The sequence below is a fragment of the Peromyscus eremicus genome, chromosome 7 (genome assembly GCF_949786415.1).
Source record: "Peromyscus eremicus chromosome 7, PerEre_H2_v1, whole genome shotgun sequence".
NCBI classification, from domain to species: Eukaryota; Metazoa; Chordata; class Mammalia; order Rodentia; family Cricetidae; genus Peromyscus; species Peromyscus eremicus.
This window is the reverse complement of record NC_081422.1, coordinates 105,863,446-105,879,240: the sequence shown is the minus strand read 5'-3', so window position 1 is coordinate 105,879,240 and position 15,795 is coordinate 105,863,446. Positions and strand designations below refer to the sequence as shown.

Sequence of the window (15,795 nt, the reverse complement as noted above, 5' to 3'; positions counted from 1 at the left end):
TGCAGGAAAAATGGTGTCTAGGAGAATGCTTTTTTATGTGTGGGAAAAGCAGTGAGACATTCATCTGAGCCAGACTCTGTATGGCTTCATTTCAGGTCAGCCCTTTGTGAACCCGGATGGAACTCCTGCAATATATAATCCTCCTGGAAGTCAGCAGACGCTGCGTGGCTCTGTTGGTGGGCAGCCCCAGCAGCCCCCACAGCAGCCATCGCCTCAGCCGCAGCAGCAGGTCCAGCCACCACAGCCCCAGATGGCAGGGCCACTGGTCACTCAGGTGAGGAGCTGGCTGGAAGGAGGGAGAAGAAGGGATGGAAGATGAGACCTGCCTAGGCTTCAGGTCAGCAATCCATCTTGGAGACAGGATGTCTTGTGGAGGCTCACTACCCATCAGGCTTTGGGGGGAAATCTTCCAGAGTGTAATCATTGGTTGACACAATATTATGAGCTCATACCCAGTTCAAGTGTCTACTGAGTGAGAGTAGGTACTAGGGAAAATGAATGGACAGTGTTTTAGGTCCAAGTGCTGTTTGATGTAAAGCTACAGATGCAATTTATAATCCCTTCCTGGACTTTGAGTTAATTCATTCCTACCCATCACAGATCAAATGTTCATGTCTGTAGAATCAGTGCTGAGCTCTTCCTCAGTGAGAAGAGCAGATCAGCCAAGTTGCAAAAGACCTGGATTCTCATCCCTGGGCCCCTGAGAAAGGTACCGAGATGCCTCCTTCCCTAGGGAGGCACAATAGAACCTGGTGTTCTGAGCAGGCTCCCTGGGTGAGCCTCCTTCTTAAATATGCTTTTACTTCTTAGTCCTTGAACAATGTATTTAGGTCCAGAGCATCTAACAGACATTAGTGCCCATCAGTGATTTTGTAAAGGCGTGCTTTCTTGAGCTTCCTCGAGACCAAGGCTATCTGGCTTTGGCATACATAGCCTTAGGCTTGCCTGTGTGGTTGATTTGCCTCTCTGCAATGAGTGATCCTAGAGAACCTGTTAAGTGTGGAATTTGTGCCCCACACTCTTCTGTTTACTGACCAGTGTTTTCTTCCCTCCAGTCTGTCCAGGGCCTGCAGCCATCTCCCCAGTCTGTGCAATATCCAGCGGTCTCTTTCCCTGCCCAGCATCTCCTGCCTGTGTCGCCAACACAGCACTTCCCCCTGGTACTGTATCATATGCATAATATACACACATGTGCACACACAGAATTTTCATGGGTTCTGCGGTTTTCCTGTTCAGCTATAGATGACACTGGATGCATGGCCTGGGCTGACTGTGAAGTCATTGAGTATGTGTAAATGTCTCATGCCTGACTGACAGTCCATCCCTCCAAGCAACTTTCTTTGTTTTTTCACCTGTTTTCCCTAAGTTAAATGCTTCTGCAATCTGACACCTTTTTTAAAGTTTACTGTGGAAATGACTCAGTCAGTAAAATTCTTGCTGAGCTTGAGGAACCAAGTCCAGATACTCAGGACCCATACAACAAGGGAGGCATGTGATGAGTACCTGTAGGCTCAGCGCTCTGGAGACAAAAATTAGGAAGACCCTTTCGGCTTCCTAGACAGCCAGTCTAGCCAAACTGGTTCAGTAAGAGACCCTGTCTCAAATCATAAGCTGGAGATATGTCAGGCAAAGACACGCATTATTGACCTCTGATTTCTCATGCATATGTATACATGTGTACCCATAGCCATACATGAACATGGACACACACACAGAGTGTACTAGCTAAGCATGCTTGCCTACATTATCCTTAGAGTTTGAGGTCATCAGCCAACAGGTTATATGATCTTGCTGTAAAGTTGTCAGAATCATCTAAAACTCTGAGTCAGGATACAGCCATCACTACCCCCAGCTCCTGATGCTGGTCCCCCTAGGAATCCAGCCCCTATCTCCTTTACATGTTGCCCTGACTAGCAGTGGGTCCTTGTGGAGATGCTGTGGAGATGCCACATCCATATGTATCAGGTTAGGTTCTGTGAGATGGGTATGTGGATCCCATTCCCATTCCGGAAGGAGGGCTTGTCTTCTCTCAAGCAGGCAGATCTAGGCTTGACTCTGGGAGACCAGATGACAGCCAAACCTCCCCTTACTGCAGTGTCCCCTCTTTGGAGCCCGACCCCTCAGTGATAAAGGAATAATCTCCTTCCATTGAAGGAAGAAGATTCTGGCCAAATTGCTTCCCATCTGTGGACTCTCCAGCTGAACAAAGCTTGATTTCTTGCATGATTTTTCTTGTTATGTCTGACTGAGGAATTCTTTTGTTTCTTTTTTTCAGTGTGTGCTTCCTCCTTCTTCCTCTTCTCTCAAGTGTGAGTGTGTGACTGTCCCAGTTTGCTTTACTCACGGCCAGGTTCAGTTTACCTCACCAGCGGCTCCTTTATTTCCCTGGGTCACAGAGAGAAGAGGTGGCCGCACAGTTCAGCCAGCTGAGCATGAGCCGGCAGTCCTCCGGAGACACCCCTGAACCTCCCTCCGGTACAGTCTACCCCGGCTCCCTCATGCCACAGCCAGCTCAGCCACCAAGCTACGTCATTACTTCTGCAGGCCAGCAGCTCTCCACTGGGGGCTTCTCGGACTCTGGCCCTCCAATCTCCCAGCAGGTCCTTCAGGCCCCACCCTCTCCCCAGGGATTTGTACAGCAACCTGCACCTGCACAGGTAGGTGTGGGCTTTCCTTCCCTTCTTAACCACAGATGGCCCGTGGCCCTTTGACGTCTGTCACTTGTCCTATCATCTTGGTCACACTAGTGTCACCATCACCAATACGTTTTGTCCACTTCACCAGATAGGCAGTCCTGGGGTCCAGAAAGTGAGTCAAATGAACCTCACAGAGAGTATAACCCAGAGATGACCCATTTTTCATTCTGCTGGCCTAAGGCCATGGAAAGAATTGACTCGGGTTAGGGAGATGGCTCACTTAGAATAGTACTTTATGCACAAGGATGAGGACCCAAGTTCAATGCCCAGAACCCACATTAAAAAAGTGAGTGTAGTGGGGCATACTTGTAATCCCAGGCTTGAGTAGGCAGAAGCAGGTGTATCCCTGGGGCCTACTAGCAAGCCAGTCTAGACAGATCAGCCAGTTCCAGGCCAGCTAGAGACCCTATCTCAAAAAAGATAAGTTGGATGACTCCTGAGAACTGACACTTGAAGTTGGCTCCTGGCCTCTACATGTATATGTGTATACACACACTCACTCACACACACACACACACAGAGAGAGAGAGAGAGAGAGAGAGAGAGAGAGAGAGAGAGAGAGAGAGAGAGAGAACATTGGGTTCTATGTGATGTCGTTTACTTGGGGGAAGCCAGCAAGGGAATATCCTGAACCAGGACACTTTAAATTCTCTCCCTTGCTGCTCAAGAAATTTGTTTTCCCTTCTCATCAATTCATACCCACCTTCTGGATCTAAGCGGCAGACAGGCCTGTCTCTGTGAGTACAAAGGACAGAAGAAAGCCAATACCTACTGTCCTTTCCTCTTCCCCAGGGGAGGCAGAGCCTATACCCAATCTCACAGGTAGCCATTAATCATATTTAATTGACTGGAGCATGTAAGACACCACAGATCAGTGCTTTTTACTGTCTTCTCTAAGACTGATTACATGTTCCTTTTCAGCCCCAAACATCTCTGGGACTCTCCTGGGTATCCCTTGCAGAATATTGGAAGTGATTACTGTCAAGATGGAAAATGCACACCAGCATTTTCTGGTCCATTTTCAAGGCATACACATCCCAACCAGCTTCCGTCCTAATTATGAAGTATAGCCTGGGAGGTGCTGTTTAAAGTGCATGTCACCATGGTGCCGTTTGTTCCGCTGCCTTCACGTCTTGAATAAATTATTTTCTCTTCAAGCCACACAAAATCCTACACCAGAAAATGATTTTCCCTCAGTTGTTCATTTTGAGTGGTTAATTAACAGTGCACCTCCAGTCACCATCTCAGGAATATTTCTTCCCTAGTGGGATTTAAAGTGATGTTTAAAACAATTTTAAGTAATAGAAGAAATGATTTCATTAATATATTAATTATTTTACTAATAAATTAAATATTTCAAGCTTTATTATTGGGAACAAACAGACCCATAGACACAGATGTAGGTCACAACCCATAGTGACTTCCGACATATATTTTAAAGTCTAGCTAGCCAACTGTGCAACATTGAGAAGAGTTCAACCAAGCCAGTCTATAGATGTTTATGGAAATGCGTTCAGTTTCTTCAGAGGACAACCTTTGAATGTTTGCTCCCTATGGCTTGTATATGCTTCCTTAATGCCACTAGAAGGACTCATCAAGATGTAGGAGTGAGGCTAAAAGCAACCTAAGGACCAGACATGGAAGAAGAACTCGTTACTCCTGGTTACTTCTTCCTATGATTTATTTCTTTTCTGTTTTTATCCACTTTTGGATTCCCCACATCTTAACAGGGTCAGTTCAAAATGTACATTTATACCCCTTGAGGCCATCTTTATTCCTTTCTCCCTTCAAAGCTGTCATACTGGTCTTTCAAAATATTTCTCTGGGCTCAGTTCACTTTCCTTCTGCTAGAATGGAGGGATCAGGACTGGCCAAGTGCTCATTAGCTTCTCATGTTTGATGTTACCATTCCTAAGAAGTAAGCAATGACCTACCCACCATGGAGAAGTGCTAGGTACAGCTGTCCAAACCTCTGCTAGGTTCAGAGAATAAGAATAGGAAGCGGAAGAGGAAAAACAACAACAATTCAACAACAATAAGCAACAACCAAAAACAAGTAGCTTCTAAATACTACACATGTGAAGTTCAACGATTTTCAAATTATGAATGCTCTTTGGGAATTTTTCAAGCATTGGAACTCCATCCTTTATCTCTGAAAATGTTTTTGTTTCATATTGAATGCTAGAAGACTACAGAATAGATATCATGGGCTGGCAAGATAGCTCAAGGTGTAAATGTTCTTTCCACCAAGCCAGACTGAGTTTGATCTGGAGACTCACATGCTGGGAGAGAAGAACTGACTCTCACAAGTTGTCTTCTCACCTCCACATCCATGCCATGGCATGCAGATGCCCACATCTATCTCCACTTTCCTGCACACACAAACATACTTACGTATACACAGTAACAATAAGTGTTTTTTAAGAATGGAAATTGATTCATGAGCTTATATTTAAACAACACAATCTTTTTTTCTAAAGAAACAAAAATGGAAGAATAACAGATGGGTACATACAATGATGATGGATAAGTTCGATAGTGTTGCCCTTGTTCTTAATATTGTGGGGGCATTTATGTAATATGTAATATGTGACAGTGACTTTTAACTGCATCAGTTTACTCAGGAATTCCTTATGTTTTTATTGTTTTGAATTGCCTTATAAAAAAGAGCAAACAGTGGTGGAGATGGCTTAGTTCATAGCATGCTTGCCATGACAGCATGAAGACCTGGGTTGGGGTTACCAGCACCTGTAAAAGATGGGTGTGGCTATGCGATCTGTCACACAGTAACTGGGGAAAGGCCAAGGGCAGATACAAGTGGATCCCTAGACTTTACTGGCCACCCAGTTTAAACGAGTTGTGGACCTCGGGGTTTAGTGAGAGACCCTGTGTCAAAGTAAGGTGGAGGGACTAGAGAAATGGCTCATTGGTTAAGAGCACCTGCTGCTTCTGCAGAGGACCCAGGTTCAATTACCAGCTCCTACATGGTGGTTCACCACTATTCGTAATCCCAGTTCCAGGAGATGGGATGTCCCCTTCTGATCTTCACAGATACAAGAAACGAACATGGTGTGCATACATATATGCAGGCAAAATGCTCGTATACAAAGAGCAAAATAAATATTTTTTTTAAATGAGGAGCTGCTGAAGAAGACACCCAACATCACACTCTGGTCTCCACATATACGCAGGTACTCCCATTCACATGTGCATACACACACATCCACACACATCCCACCACCACTACTACCATACTCCCACACAGAGGGGGCGGTGAGAGGAGAGAGAGAGAGAGAGGGAGAGAGAGAGAGAGAGAGAGAGAGAGAGAGAGAGAGAGAGAGAGAGAGAGAGAGAGGCTAAATCACCATACACAATGCATGCAATGAATAGTTCCAGGCTCTTCCAGCCCCTTCCTTTGGTCATCTACAATACTAGAAAGTGATAATAAATTTCATGTTGATTCCATGACATTCCAGAACCACAGCCGTACAGTGTTTTCTTTTCTTCTACCTTGAGATAAAGATAGGGTACATATGACACACTCTAGTAGAAAGATGGAAAATTGATATCTTATTGACATAAGCATATCAGAAAATAAAATAGCCATAAAAATCAGAGCTATGAAACAACTGGTTCATAATCTTTGTTGTTGTTGTTGTTTTCCAAGACAGGGTTTCTCTGTGTAGTTTTGGTGCCTGTCCTGGATCTCACTCTAGACCAGGCTGGCCTCGAACTCATAGAGATCCACCAGGCTCATAATCTTATTCTACATACACAGCTTGTAAACTCTTGGGTGTAAAGTGGTCGGCCACTGTTCTCCCTTTAAGGAAGATGATAAGAGAAAAGCCAGAGGCCTGGGGATAGAAGAAGTTAGCTGAAATCCATAAGAAAACAGCATTACATAGCATTAGTAGGTAGGCAAAGAAGTCTTCTATATCAGAAAACATTTGATCCCAATGGGGAGATTTACGATGTTTTCACTAGCTATCAGGCATTAAATGGTATACGGAAAGTAGACAGGCCTAGGGTTACAGACCTATATCCCCACCCTCTGAGGGAATGAGGCAGGAAAATTATGAATTCAAGGCCTGTTTGGGCTACAGAATGAAACAAAGACTAGGCAACTTAATCTAAGACTCTCTCAAAATGAAAAGTATAAAGATCCCCGAGGACAGCTGGGGAGATCAGTCAGTCAGTAAAACACTTACCATGCCAGCATGACGGCCTGCGTTTGATCCCCTAAACCCACATTAAAAAGCCAGACATAGTGACTCACTTTAGAATCTCAGAGCTGGGCAAGTGGAGAGAGGTAGGTTCCCTGGATTCCTCTTGCCAGCCACTCTCAATGAATTAGCGAGTTTCAGGTCAATGAGACTCTTGTCTCAAAAAAGATGAATAGTGCCTGAGGAATGACACCTAAGGCTGACCTCTGGCCTCTATACCCGTGCTCACACACATGAACATGTATGTATACATACACACCTATAAGATGCCCAGGGATATAGCTAGGTGATTGCTAGGGCTCTTACTTGGCAAGCATAGAGGCCTAAGTTCAGTCCCCACTAGCAAAAATAAGTTTGCAGAAGATACATAAACAATATCTTAACACAGGTTCCATTTGTGTTATATATGCTGCATATTTTGAGACAGGCTTTATGTAAATCACTCTTTGAAGCCTTTGCTAGACATCAAGTGGCCTTTTGCTGCTCATGACACAGTCATCAAGTGGCCAGGACTCCTCCCAAGAAGCTCATTTCTATTCCATAAAGACTGAGGGTCACCAGTAGTGGGGAGCCTCTGGCCTCTTCCTGCTGCAGGGTAGATATGTGTTTCCCTGGTGACTACATCCCTCCTCCAGCAGCCAGATTGCAAGCCTCCTTCAAGGTCTGGCTTAGGAATCCCAGACTTTACATCTGCCTCTTTGCAAGGATCAAAGCAGGTCATGGAGGTTCCTCAGCTTCCAGAGCATGGACAGGAGCTATCTCTCATCATGGGAGACAGAGCCTGCACATGGAAACAGGTGTGAAAGAGGAAGATGATGGCCTACCTTTACCATCTGCCGCAGTTAAATGACACTGTATAGCAGAAGTAGGGTTTATGATAAAAATATGTTTCCAGGGCACAGCTCTCATCTCTGCTTTCTCTCTCATCACTTCCCACAGATGCCCGTATATTACTATCCATCTGGTCAGTACCCTACCTCAACCACACAGCAGTACCGACCCCTGGCCTCAGTCCAGTACAGCGCTCAGCGGAGTCAGCAAATACCACAGACAGCACAGCAGGCAGGTACGTGAAATCTGTTTCCTTTCTGTTCTCTGGCTTGGTTATTTTTGATAGTGAATTTCATAGATGTACTCATTGGATGAGTACCCAAAAGAGACAATTTAAGCCACATGTTTTTCCTACCCAGGGAAGCTAACAAAGCATTTGATTCACTCTGTGGGAAATTAACAGGTACGAGAAGGAGACAAGGTGTATGCCTGCCTATGCATACGCAGTTATTCCCCACAAGCTATTCTTACATCCTCTGAGTTTATTTTCAAGCAGCAAGACAAGTGCATCCCTATCTTCCCAGCCTGTGCGTTCTTGTTTCCTTTTCAATTTAAAGAGAGTATTTCTCTAGTTCTCAACGAGCCAATTAGGGTATTTTGATACTGTCCTAAAACTCAGCACCGTCTTTAGAAGAAAGCTCCTGACTATGCAGCATGCATTGATGGAAACTCTGACTCCATGGTTCACTGTCGCGATGGCCACATGCCTGCCACCCAGAGCCCCGGCAGCCACTGTGCAGTGGGAAGGGGGGCCGATGCACTGTAAGAGAGTGAGTAGCAGGTCTCACAGTGAACCGGTCTCTTTCCCTGCTGTGTCACACGCCTAAGGAAGGCCGTTATCCAGAGAGCAGCAGGCGCCTGGCAGGGCTGAGGGAATTGCCACTAGGCAGAATTCTGTATCATTCCTGCTGACCAAACTGCAGGGGGAAACTGCTAATTGTCATGCTGAGGATGCCTGCTTGGAGACTCTGCCTCTGTAAGTAGGTCACACTAAAGAGCGGGGCTCCTGCTGTGGCGCTCCCTCGCTCCATGAATGCCTGCTCTGAGATCTGATTTCTGCACTGGATAAATGGGTACACAAATATGTAATACATACAGACACATGTGGGTGACATGGATAAGATATGTGCCATTTTTATAAGCTAAGAAAAAAACTTCATAATCCTTGACAAGGATTAGTCACAGGCACAAACATCCCAAGATCTCCAATGCTGATGATGTTACGGCTTTGCCGGATCCAGATCGGAGACAGAACTCTTCTGCACCTTGGATGGCCGTGTGTTCTTAAGTTCATATTATGACCTATTTAAAGTCTTTGAAGAGAAATTAGAGGAACCTACAACCGCCAGTTTTTGTTTAAATGCTGTATTCCTTTGGGACCTCTGAGTGGCCCTTGTACTTCTGTAGAAGTAAAAACCGAAGAGTTTGAAGTTATTTTTAAGGGGAAGCCTTGGATCATGCATTTTGCAATTGCCAGGAAATCTCCAGGGTTAGGTAGGGACTGTGCTTGTCTGCCCTGCTCAGTCCTGCAGGACAGTGCATTTGCAGGCTGAGCTCTCCCGTCTTCGTCTCCTAATGTCTCCTAATGTTTAGTTTAAAATTATGTGTTAGGGCTGTGAGAAAGCCCGATTGTTAAAATACTTGCCATACGAGCATAAGGACCTGAATTTGATCCCCAGAACCCAGATCAAAAATAAAAGAGTAGTGTGATGACTTGAGTTTGTAATCCTAGCCCAGGAGAGGCAGAGACAGAGACAGGTAGATGCAGGAGGCTCACTAGCCAGCCAGCTTAGTCTACTCAGCAAACACCAAGCCAATGAGAGACCCTGCCTCAAAAACCAAGGTGTGTGGCACCTAAGGAATAAAAAAGTTGTTCTCTAGCCTCCACATGTGCATGGATGGACACCTACACACACACTGCCCTTGCACTCATGTGAGAACACATATTCACACATAGTTACCTTTAATCACCCAGAGCTTAGGTCAGAAGGTACCACAGGGAAGGTTGCCTTTGGGTCAGGGATGTATCTGGAGGAGGCACAATGCAGGTCATTAATTTTATTGATCTTGTGTTTATCTAACATAGTGTCAGTGTGTGACTTTCAGATTCTAAAAAATTATATTAGTCCCATGATGGGGTGTCATGGTAGAAAGGGATTGTGGCTACACTCGTGTTGGAATCTGCTGAATGCAGAGTTTGGGTCTGTGTCCCGGTGCCAGGGAGTCAGGTACTGTGCTGTGCTAACAGGGCCCCAGAATTAGGTTTATAACAGTCACTGGTCACGCCTTGGCTGTGCCTCTTCTCCACGGTCTGCTCTGACAGCATATGAGAAAGTAGCTGTAGCATTTTCATTTTTTTGTAAGGCCTAGTGGGAATATTGAGAGATGTAGAATTCGCTCCTGCATCTCTAGAAGGTACATGGAGATTGTCTTTACCCACATAACTTGGTAACCTGGGGCCTTTGACTTGTCCCAGGTTTCCAATAGCACCGTGGATACGCCATCTTTAAGGAGAGATGGTAACCTTGTGTAATAAAGAGTAAATCCTATGGAAAGTTCACATTCAGAGTGGTGACAGGCAGGTTCTAGGTATCCAGGGCATGGGTGACAGTAATTGTGGTCTGAGAGTGAGACCAATGATTCAAAAATGGTGTAGTCCCCAGAAGGGCCACCAACAGCACACAGATGCAGAACAAGACCTTTGTGCTCCTAGGTTTGATGATCGGTTTCCCCTGACACCTGGTCTATAATCCCAGCAGAGCTTCTTGCAAGGCTGAATTTACTGTGGACTGGGGAAGCCATATGTTAGCTCAGACTCACAGAGACTCCAAGTGACCAGCCTCCCACAGCTGTTCTGTGATGAAGCGTGTGTATTTTACATTCTGCAGATAGGAAGACCTTTGCTGAGCTCAGTGAAGCCAGCAGAGCTGCACCTGCCGTGGTTGGTTTATTTGTGGGAACAATCCTATTATTTGGACATAGTACCTTTAGACCAGCAGTTCTCAACCTGTGGGCCGAAAGACCCCTTCACAGGGGTCACATATCAGGTATCCTGCATATCAGATATTTACATTACGATTCCTAACAGTAGCAAAACTGCAGTTACAAAGTAACAATGAAATAATTTATAGTGTTATAGTTGGTGGTCACCACACAAGGATCTGTATTAAAGGGTCCCAGCATTAGGAGGGTTGAGAACCACTGCTTTAGAAGATTTGTGGCAGCTGTGTTTTCTGGAGGAGCTGTGAAATGCCACCCTGGCCCTCATCCCCCACCGCACCCCCACCGTCTTTGAGGAAAACTCTGCACTAATTCTGACCCAGTGCCACTCTACAGACATGCTCCCTCACCCTTCCTCCTGTCTCCTGGGCACTCGCATAATGGAACATTTTGGTCCATTAAGGCCAGTGAGATTCATCCCCATTCTGCTTCTGGATACTCTGCCACTCATGTTTAATTGTAACAAAATCATCTCTCTCCCTTCCACATTCTTGGATCCTCCTGACAGTTACTATGTCTTTCCTAGGCCTTAAAACTCCATGTAGTGATTTATTTTATCTTTTTCCACTTACGTGTGTGTATGTGTATGTATCATACATGCATATGTTTATATGTGAACATATGCATGTGTGTGGGCAAACTGGTGTGTAGGTGCATGTGGCAAGCAGCGACTCAAGGCTGATGTTGGGAACCTTCATCACTCTTTTGCCTTATTCTCAGATATGGCTAATCTTGCTAGCCAGCATCTTTTGGACCCCACCTTCCAATGCTGAAATTACAGGCAGGCCTATATGGCATTTACTGGAGAATTGGGGATCAGAACTCTGGTTCCAATGCTTGCCCAGCGGGTGTGTTCTGCACTGAGTTATCTCCCCAACACAGGCAATGAATTCTTATAAAGAGAACTGGAGTCCTTACAACTGGCTGAGCAGGACACTGAGTGCACAGATATTAGTCACACCGGGGACAAGATTATTCTTGGTGATTTCCCTCATTTTGCCCTGTTGATAAGCATGATTAAAATGAAGAATCCCAGGCTGGCCATGATGAAAAATGCAGACCAGGGACAGTGAGCAGTTTTGGAGAAGACAAAGGGGATATTTGCCAAATGACATTTGGATCTCACAGTTATTTATATTGGAAATTATAAACCTTTACTATAGACTCTCATATGGGAATATTATGTGTTTTGTGCATGTTTGCAAATGGGCGTTTGAAAAGAATCTGAGTTTGGCATTTGAGGAGCATTGACCTGCTAAAAGGTATTGAGAACTGAACCTCCTCATCTGTTTTTGTTGTTGTTTGTTTATTTGTTTGCTTGGGGCTTTGTTTGTTTGTTTTGAGGAGACTGTGTGAGTTTGGTGTTATGTTTTCTTCAAATGTTGACAGAATTCTGCTGTGAAGTCAACTCAGTCTACAGGTTCAAAACTCATTTCATTATCTTTCCCTAATAATTTTATGAGAAATTCCAGAGCATTTAAATTACAAATTGTATCTCTTTTAAAAATTTTATGTATATGTGTGCATGCCTGAGTGTATGTATGTGTACTGTGTGTGCACACAGAAGCCATAAGAGGATGTCAGATCCCCTGAAGCTGGAGTGATTGTGAGTCTCTGATGTGGGTGCTGGGAACCAAACCCAGGTCCTCTGCAAGATCAGCAAGTGCTCTTAACTACTGGGCCATCTCTCCAGCTCTGTAATTGTATTTGTTTGTGATTAGAGGGTTACTCAGATTGTCAAGACTTTACACACTTGATTTTGAGCTTGAGAAGTTTATTTTCAAGGAATCAGCTCATTTCTTGAAAGCTATGGAATTCAGGAACATAAAATTGACATTGTTATTTGTATTCCTTTATTATTATTATCATTATTATTATTATTATTATAATTTGCAGTGGTAGAGATTGAATCCAGGGTCCTGAGCATGCTGAGCAAGCTCTCCAGCCCTGAGCTCTATCCTCATTCTCACTCTCACCGGTCTCATAGCTCCGCTCATTCCCAACTCCTCTCTTTAGTTTTGAATATTCTTTCTATATTTACCAAATTTACCCAACTTGTCATCGTTTCATTGATTTCTTTCTCTATTATTTTACCATTCCAGTTTCTGCTCTCTGTGTTTCTTTGCTCTGCTCATGTCAGGTTTGTTCTGATGTTGTTTTCTGTTCTCTTGAGACAGGAGACTCAACTAACTGGGCATATTTCGTTCTCTTGACTATAAGCAAAAGGTGCTCTGCTCCCTCCCCTCACAGCGAAGCACTACCTCTGTGTTCCTGTTTTCATACGTTATATTTTCATTTTCATGGTTTGATTTGGTTTTGGTCTTTCTGCATGTTGTTGGGATCAAACCCAGGATCCTGTGAATGCTAGACAAGCATTCGATCAGCAAGCTGTACCTCCAGCCTTGTACAAATTTTTAAAGTTTCTTTAGTATTGCCTCTTTGACCCATGCATTATTTTGTGTCATATTGTTTAATGCATGAGGGTTTGGAGTTCCTTCTGGACTTTCTGCTATTGGTTGTAGGTTGATTCCATTACAGTTTGGTGGAGATTTTGTGTGATTCTGCTAGAATTTTGGGGTGGCTTTGCTGTTTTTCCGTACTCTGCCTTCATGATGCTCTGTGAACTCTTGGGGAAACTGGATAGCCGATGTTTAGGTACCACGTTCTACAGATGACACCACGTTCTGCAGATGACATCTAGATCTTGCCAGCTTGTTTTGCTGTTGCACTCTCTCCCATGTCTTTCGTGTTTCTTGGCTTTGTGTTTGCTAGTTCTGACAGTTCCTGAAAGGCAGAATCACACCAGGTATAAAACTTCCTACAGATCTGAAATAAACCTCCAGGGGAGGGCTACCCCATATCCCCAGCATCCAAGCACAGGGGAGAAGCCTTCAAGGTACACGGGGCTTGCTGTCAATTGGCTTCTTTCCCAAACACATGAGACGTGCTTCATCCCCTTCAAAAAGAACATGAGAACATTCCAGGGAGTCTGAAAGGGAAAGACTCTGGTCAGTGAGGTTTGAGAAAGTAGTTCTTTTAAACTAGTCTCTCTGTATGTGTCTCTCTCTGTCTCTCTGTCCCTCTCTGTCTTACTCTTTGTATGTGTGTCAGACTTTTGAAAATAATTTTTATTTATTCTTCAAAAATTTCATACATTTATACAACATAGTTTGATCATATCCAACCACCCCCACCTTTCTCCCTCATACCCATGTTCTTCCCAAGTTAATATCTTTGTTGTTTTTATTCATGAAGCCCTGAGACCAATTAATACTCGTATACTAATAGGTATGGGGCCACCAACAACGGGGGAGGGGAATAGCATACCCGCAATACATCCCCAAAGGAGAGAGACCCTGCTCCCTCAGCTGTCGACTGCTAATAGCTCTTCACCATTTGTGGGGCCCATCCATGCTGCCATGTTCAGGTCTTTTGCAGACAACCATTGCTGCTATGAGCTTATGTGTTAATCAGCCACGTCATGCCCAGGAATCGGCATTGCACAGCTCTCCACCTCAGTCATTAACACTCACATCTTTTCACTCCTTCCATAGTGTTCCCTGAGCCTTGAATGGGAAGTATTGAAAGACATAATTGATCTGCAGCTGAGTACTTGCAGTGACTTAATCTCAGTACTTTGAACTGTTATGAGTTGCTACAGTAACTACTGTCTACTGCAAAAAGAAGCTTCCCCAACAGAAACTAAGGGGAACCCAAATCCATGGGCACAACCATAAATATTTAAAAGGTAGTCCGACAGAATGAACACTTAGCAAAACAAGTCTCTAGTCTCTCATAGGCTTTTACACACTGTTGGTTAATGGCAGTAATGTGCTTCAGGGTTAGATAAAATAATAAGGCTGACAACAACAGACAGTCCACAGTTCTGCCCACCTAGTAGACCAGGAAAGCCTATATTCTTGCATGTGATGAAACACGGGCTTTCCTGGTTGCAGAGCAGAAAGAGAAAAAAAAAAAAAACCTGAGAGATTCCTAGATTATGTTAATAACCGCTGCAGGTGATTCCCCGTGGATTTTGACAGCTATGGAAATGATTCTTTTTTTCAGGTTTATTTTTGTTATTTTTAATTATCTGTCTGTGTGGAGTATGTTGCATGTGAGAGCAGCTCACTGTGGAGGCCAGTAAAGGGTGTTATTGTGAGTTCCCTGATGTGAACGCTGGGGACTGAACCTGTGTCGTCTACAAAAGCAGTATAAGTTTTTAGCCCTTGAGCTTTCTCCCTTGGGAGATACTGCCTGCCTGGTTTTTATTTTGTTTTTATACAGGGTCTCACAGAACTCCACCTCATTCATTAGCTCTTATATCTTTTCATGCCTCACTTTCCGTGATGCTCCCTGAGCCTTGGATGGGAAGTATTGATAGACATTATTTATAGCCTAGGCTGATTCCAAACTTACTCTACAGCCAAAGATAATTATAAATTCCTAATCCTCTTGTCTCCATCTCCCAAATGCTGAATTCTAGGTGTGAATCATCACACACGCTCTCACCTCTGTTCTGTAAAATCATTTGCTTTGTGCACTTTCCTTATCGCCAACTATTTGCTAAATGACTTTTCTGGGGCCAAAACTACCCTGCAGATAGAGATCTGTCTATGAAAATGCCTTTTATTTCAAATTATAGTTAAGATGTAAAAAACATGAAAGTAAAACCAGTAAATATCTCCCCACATAGGCTTACACTCATATAAACAACCATAACCAGTTTCAGTAGGTTAAAAAAAAAAAAAAAGATGAGCTGGAGAGATGGCTCAGAGGTTAAGAGTACTTAGTGTTTTTGGAGAGGACCTAGGCTCCATTCCCAGCACCCACATGGTGCCATATAACCTTTGTCAACTCCAGTACCAGGGGATCTGATGACCTCTTCTGGCCTATGTGGGAACTTTATGCACATGGCGCACATACACACATGCAGGGATACACACAAAATATAAATAAATGTATTTTTTAAAGACATCAACATAGGAGGGGCCTTTCTGGGAAGAAAAAAACTCAGGGGGATGAGTGAGGAGAATAGGAGATTC

General features: G+C 44.1%; 1 protein-coding gene across 17 annotated transcripts in view; it reads left to right on the top strand.

Moving 5' to 3' along the window:
* The window catches only part of Arpp21 (cAMP regulated phosphoprotein 21), a 121,130-nt gene that overhangs the window by 56,936 nt on the left and 48,399 nt on the right, over positions 1 to 15,795 (top strand). For 14 of the 17 annotated variants that reach the window (XM_059267156.1, XM_059267152.1, XM_059267159.1 and 11 more), the window contains 4 exons: positions 96 to 274; positions 1,056 to 1,160; positions 2,397 to 2,657; positions 7,859 to 7,985. In XM_059267156.1, coding sequence (XP_059123139.1) covers positions 96 to 274; positions 1,056 to 1,160; positions 2,397 to 2,657; positions 7,859 to 7,985 — 672 coding nt within the window. The remainder of the gene's footprint in view (positions 1 to 95; positions 275 to 1,055; positions 1,161 to 2,396; positions 2,658 to 7,858; positions 7,986 to 15,795) is intronic. The other 3 variants (XM_059267158.1, XM_059267157.1, XM_059267149.1) reach the window with 1 other exon arrangement.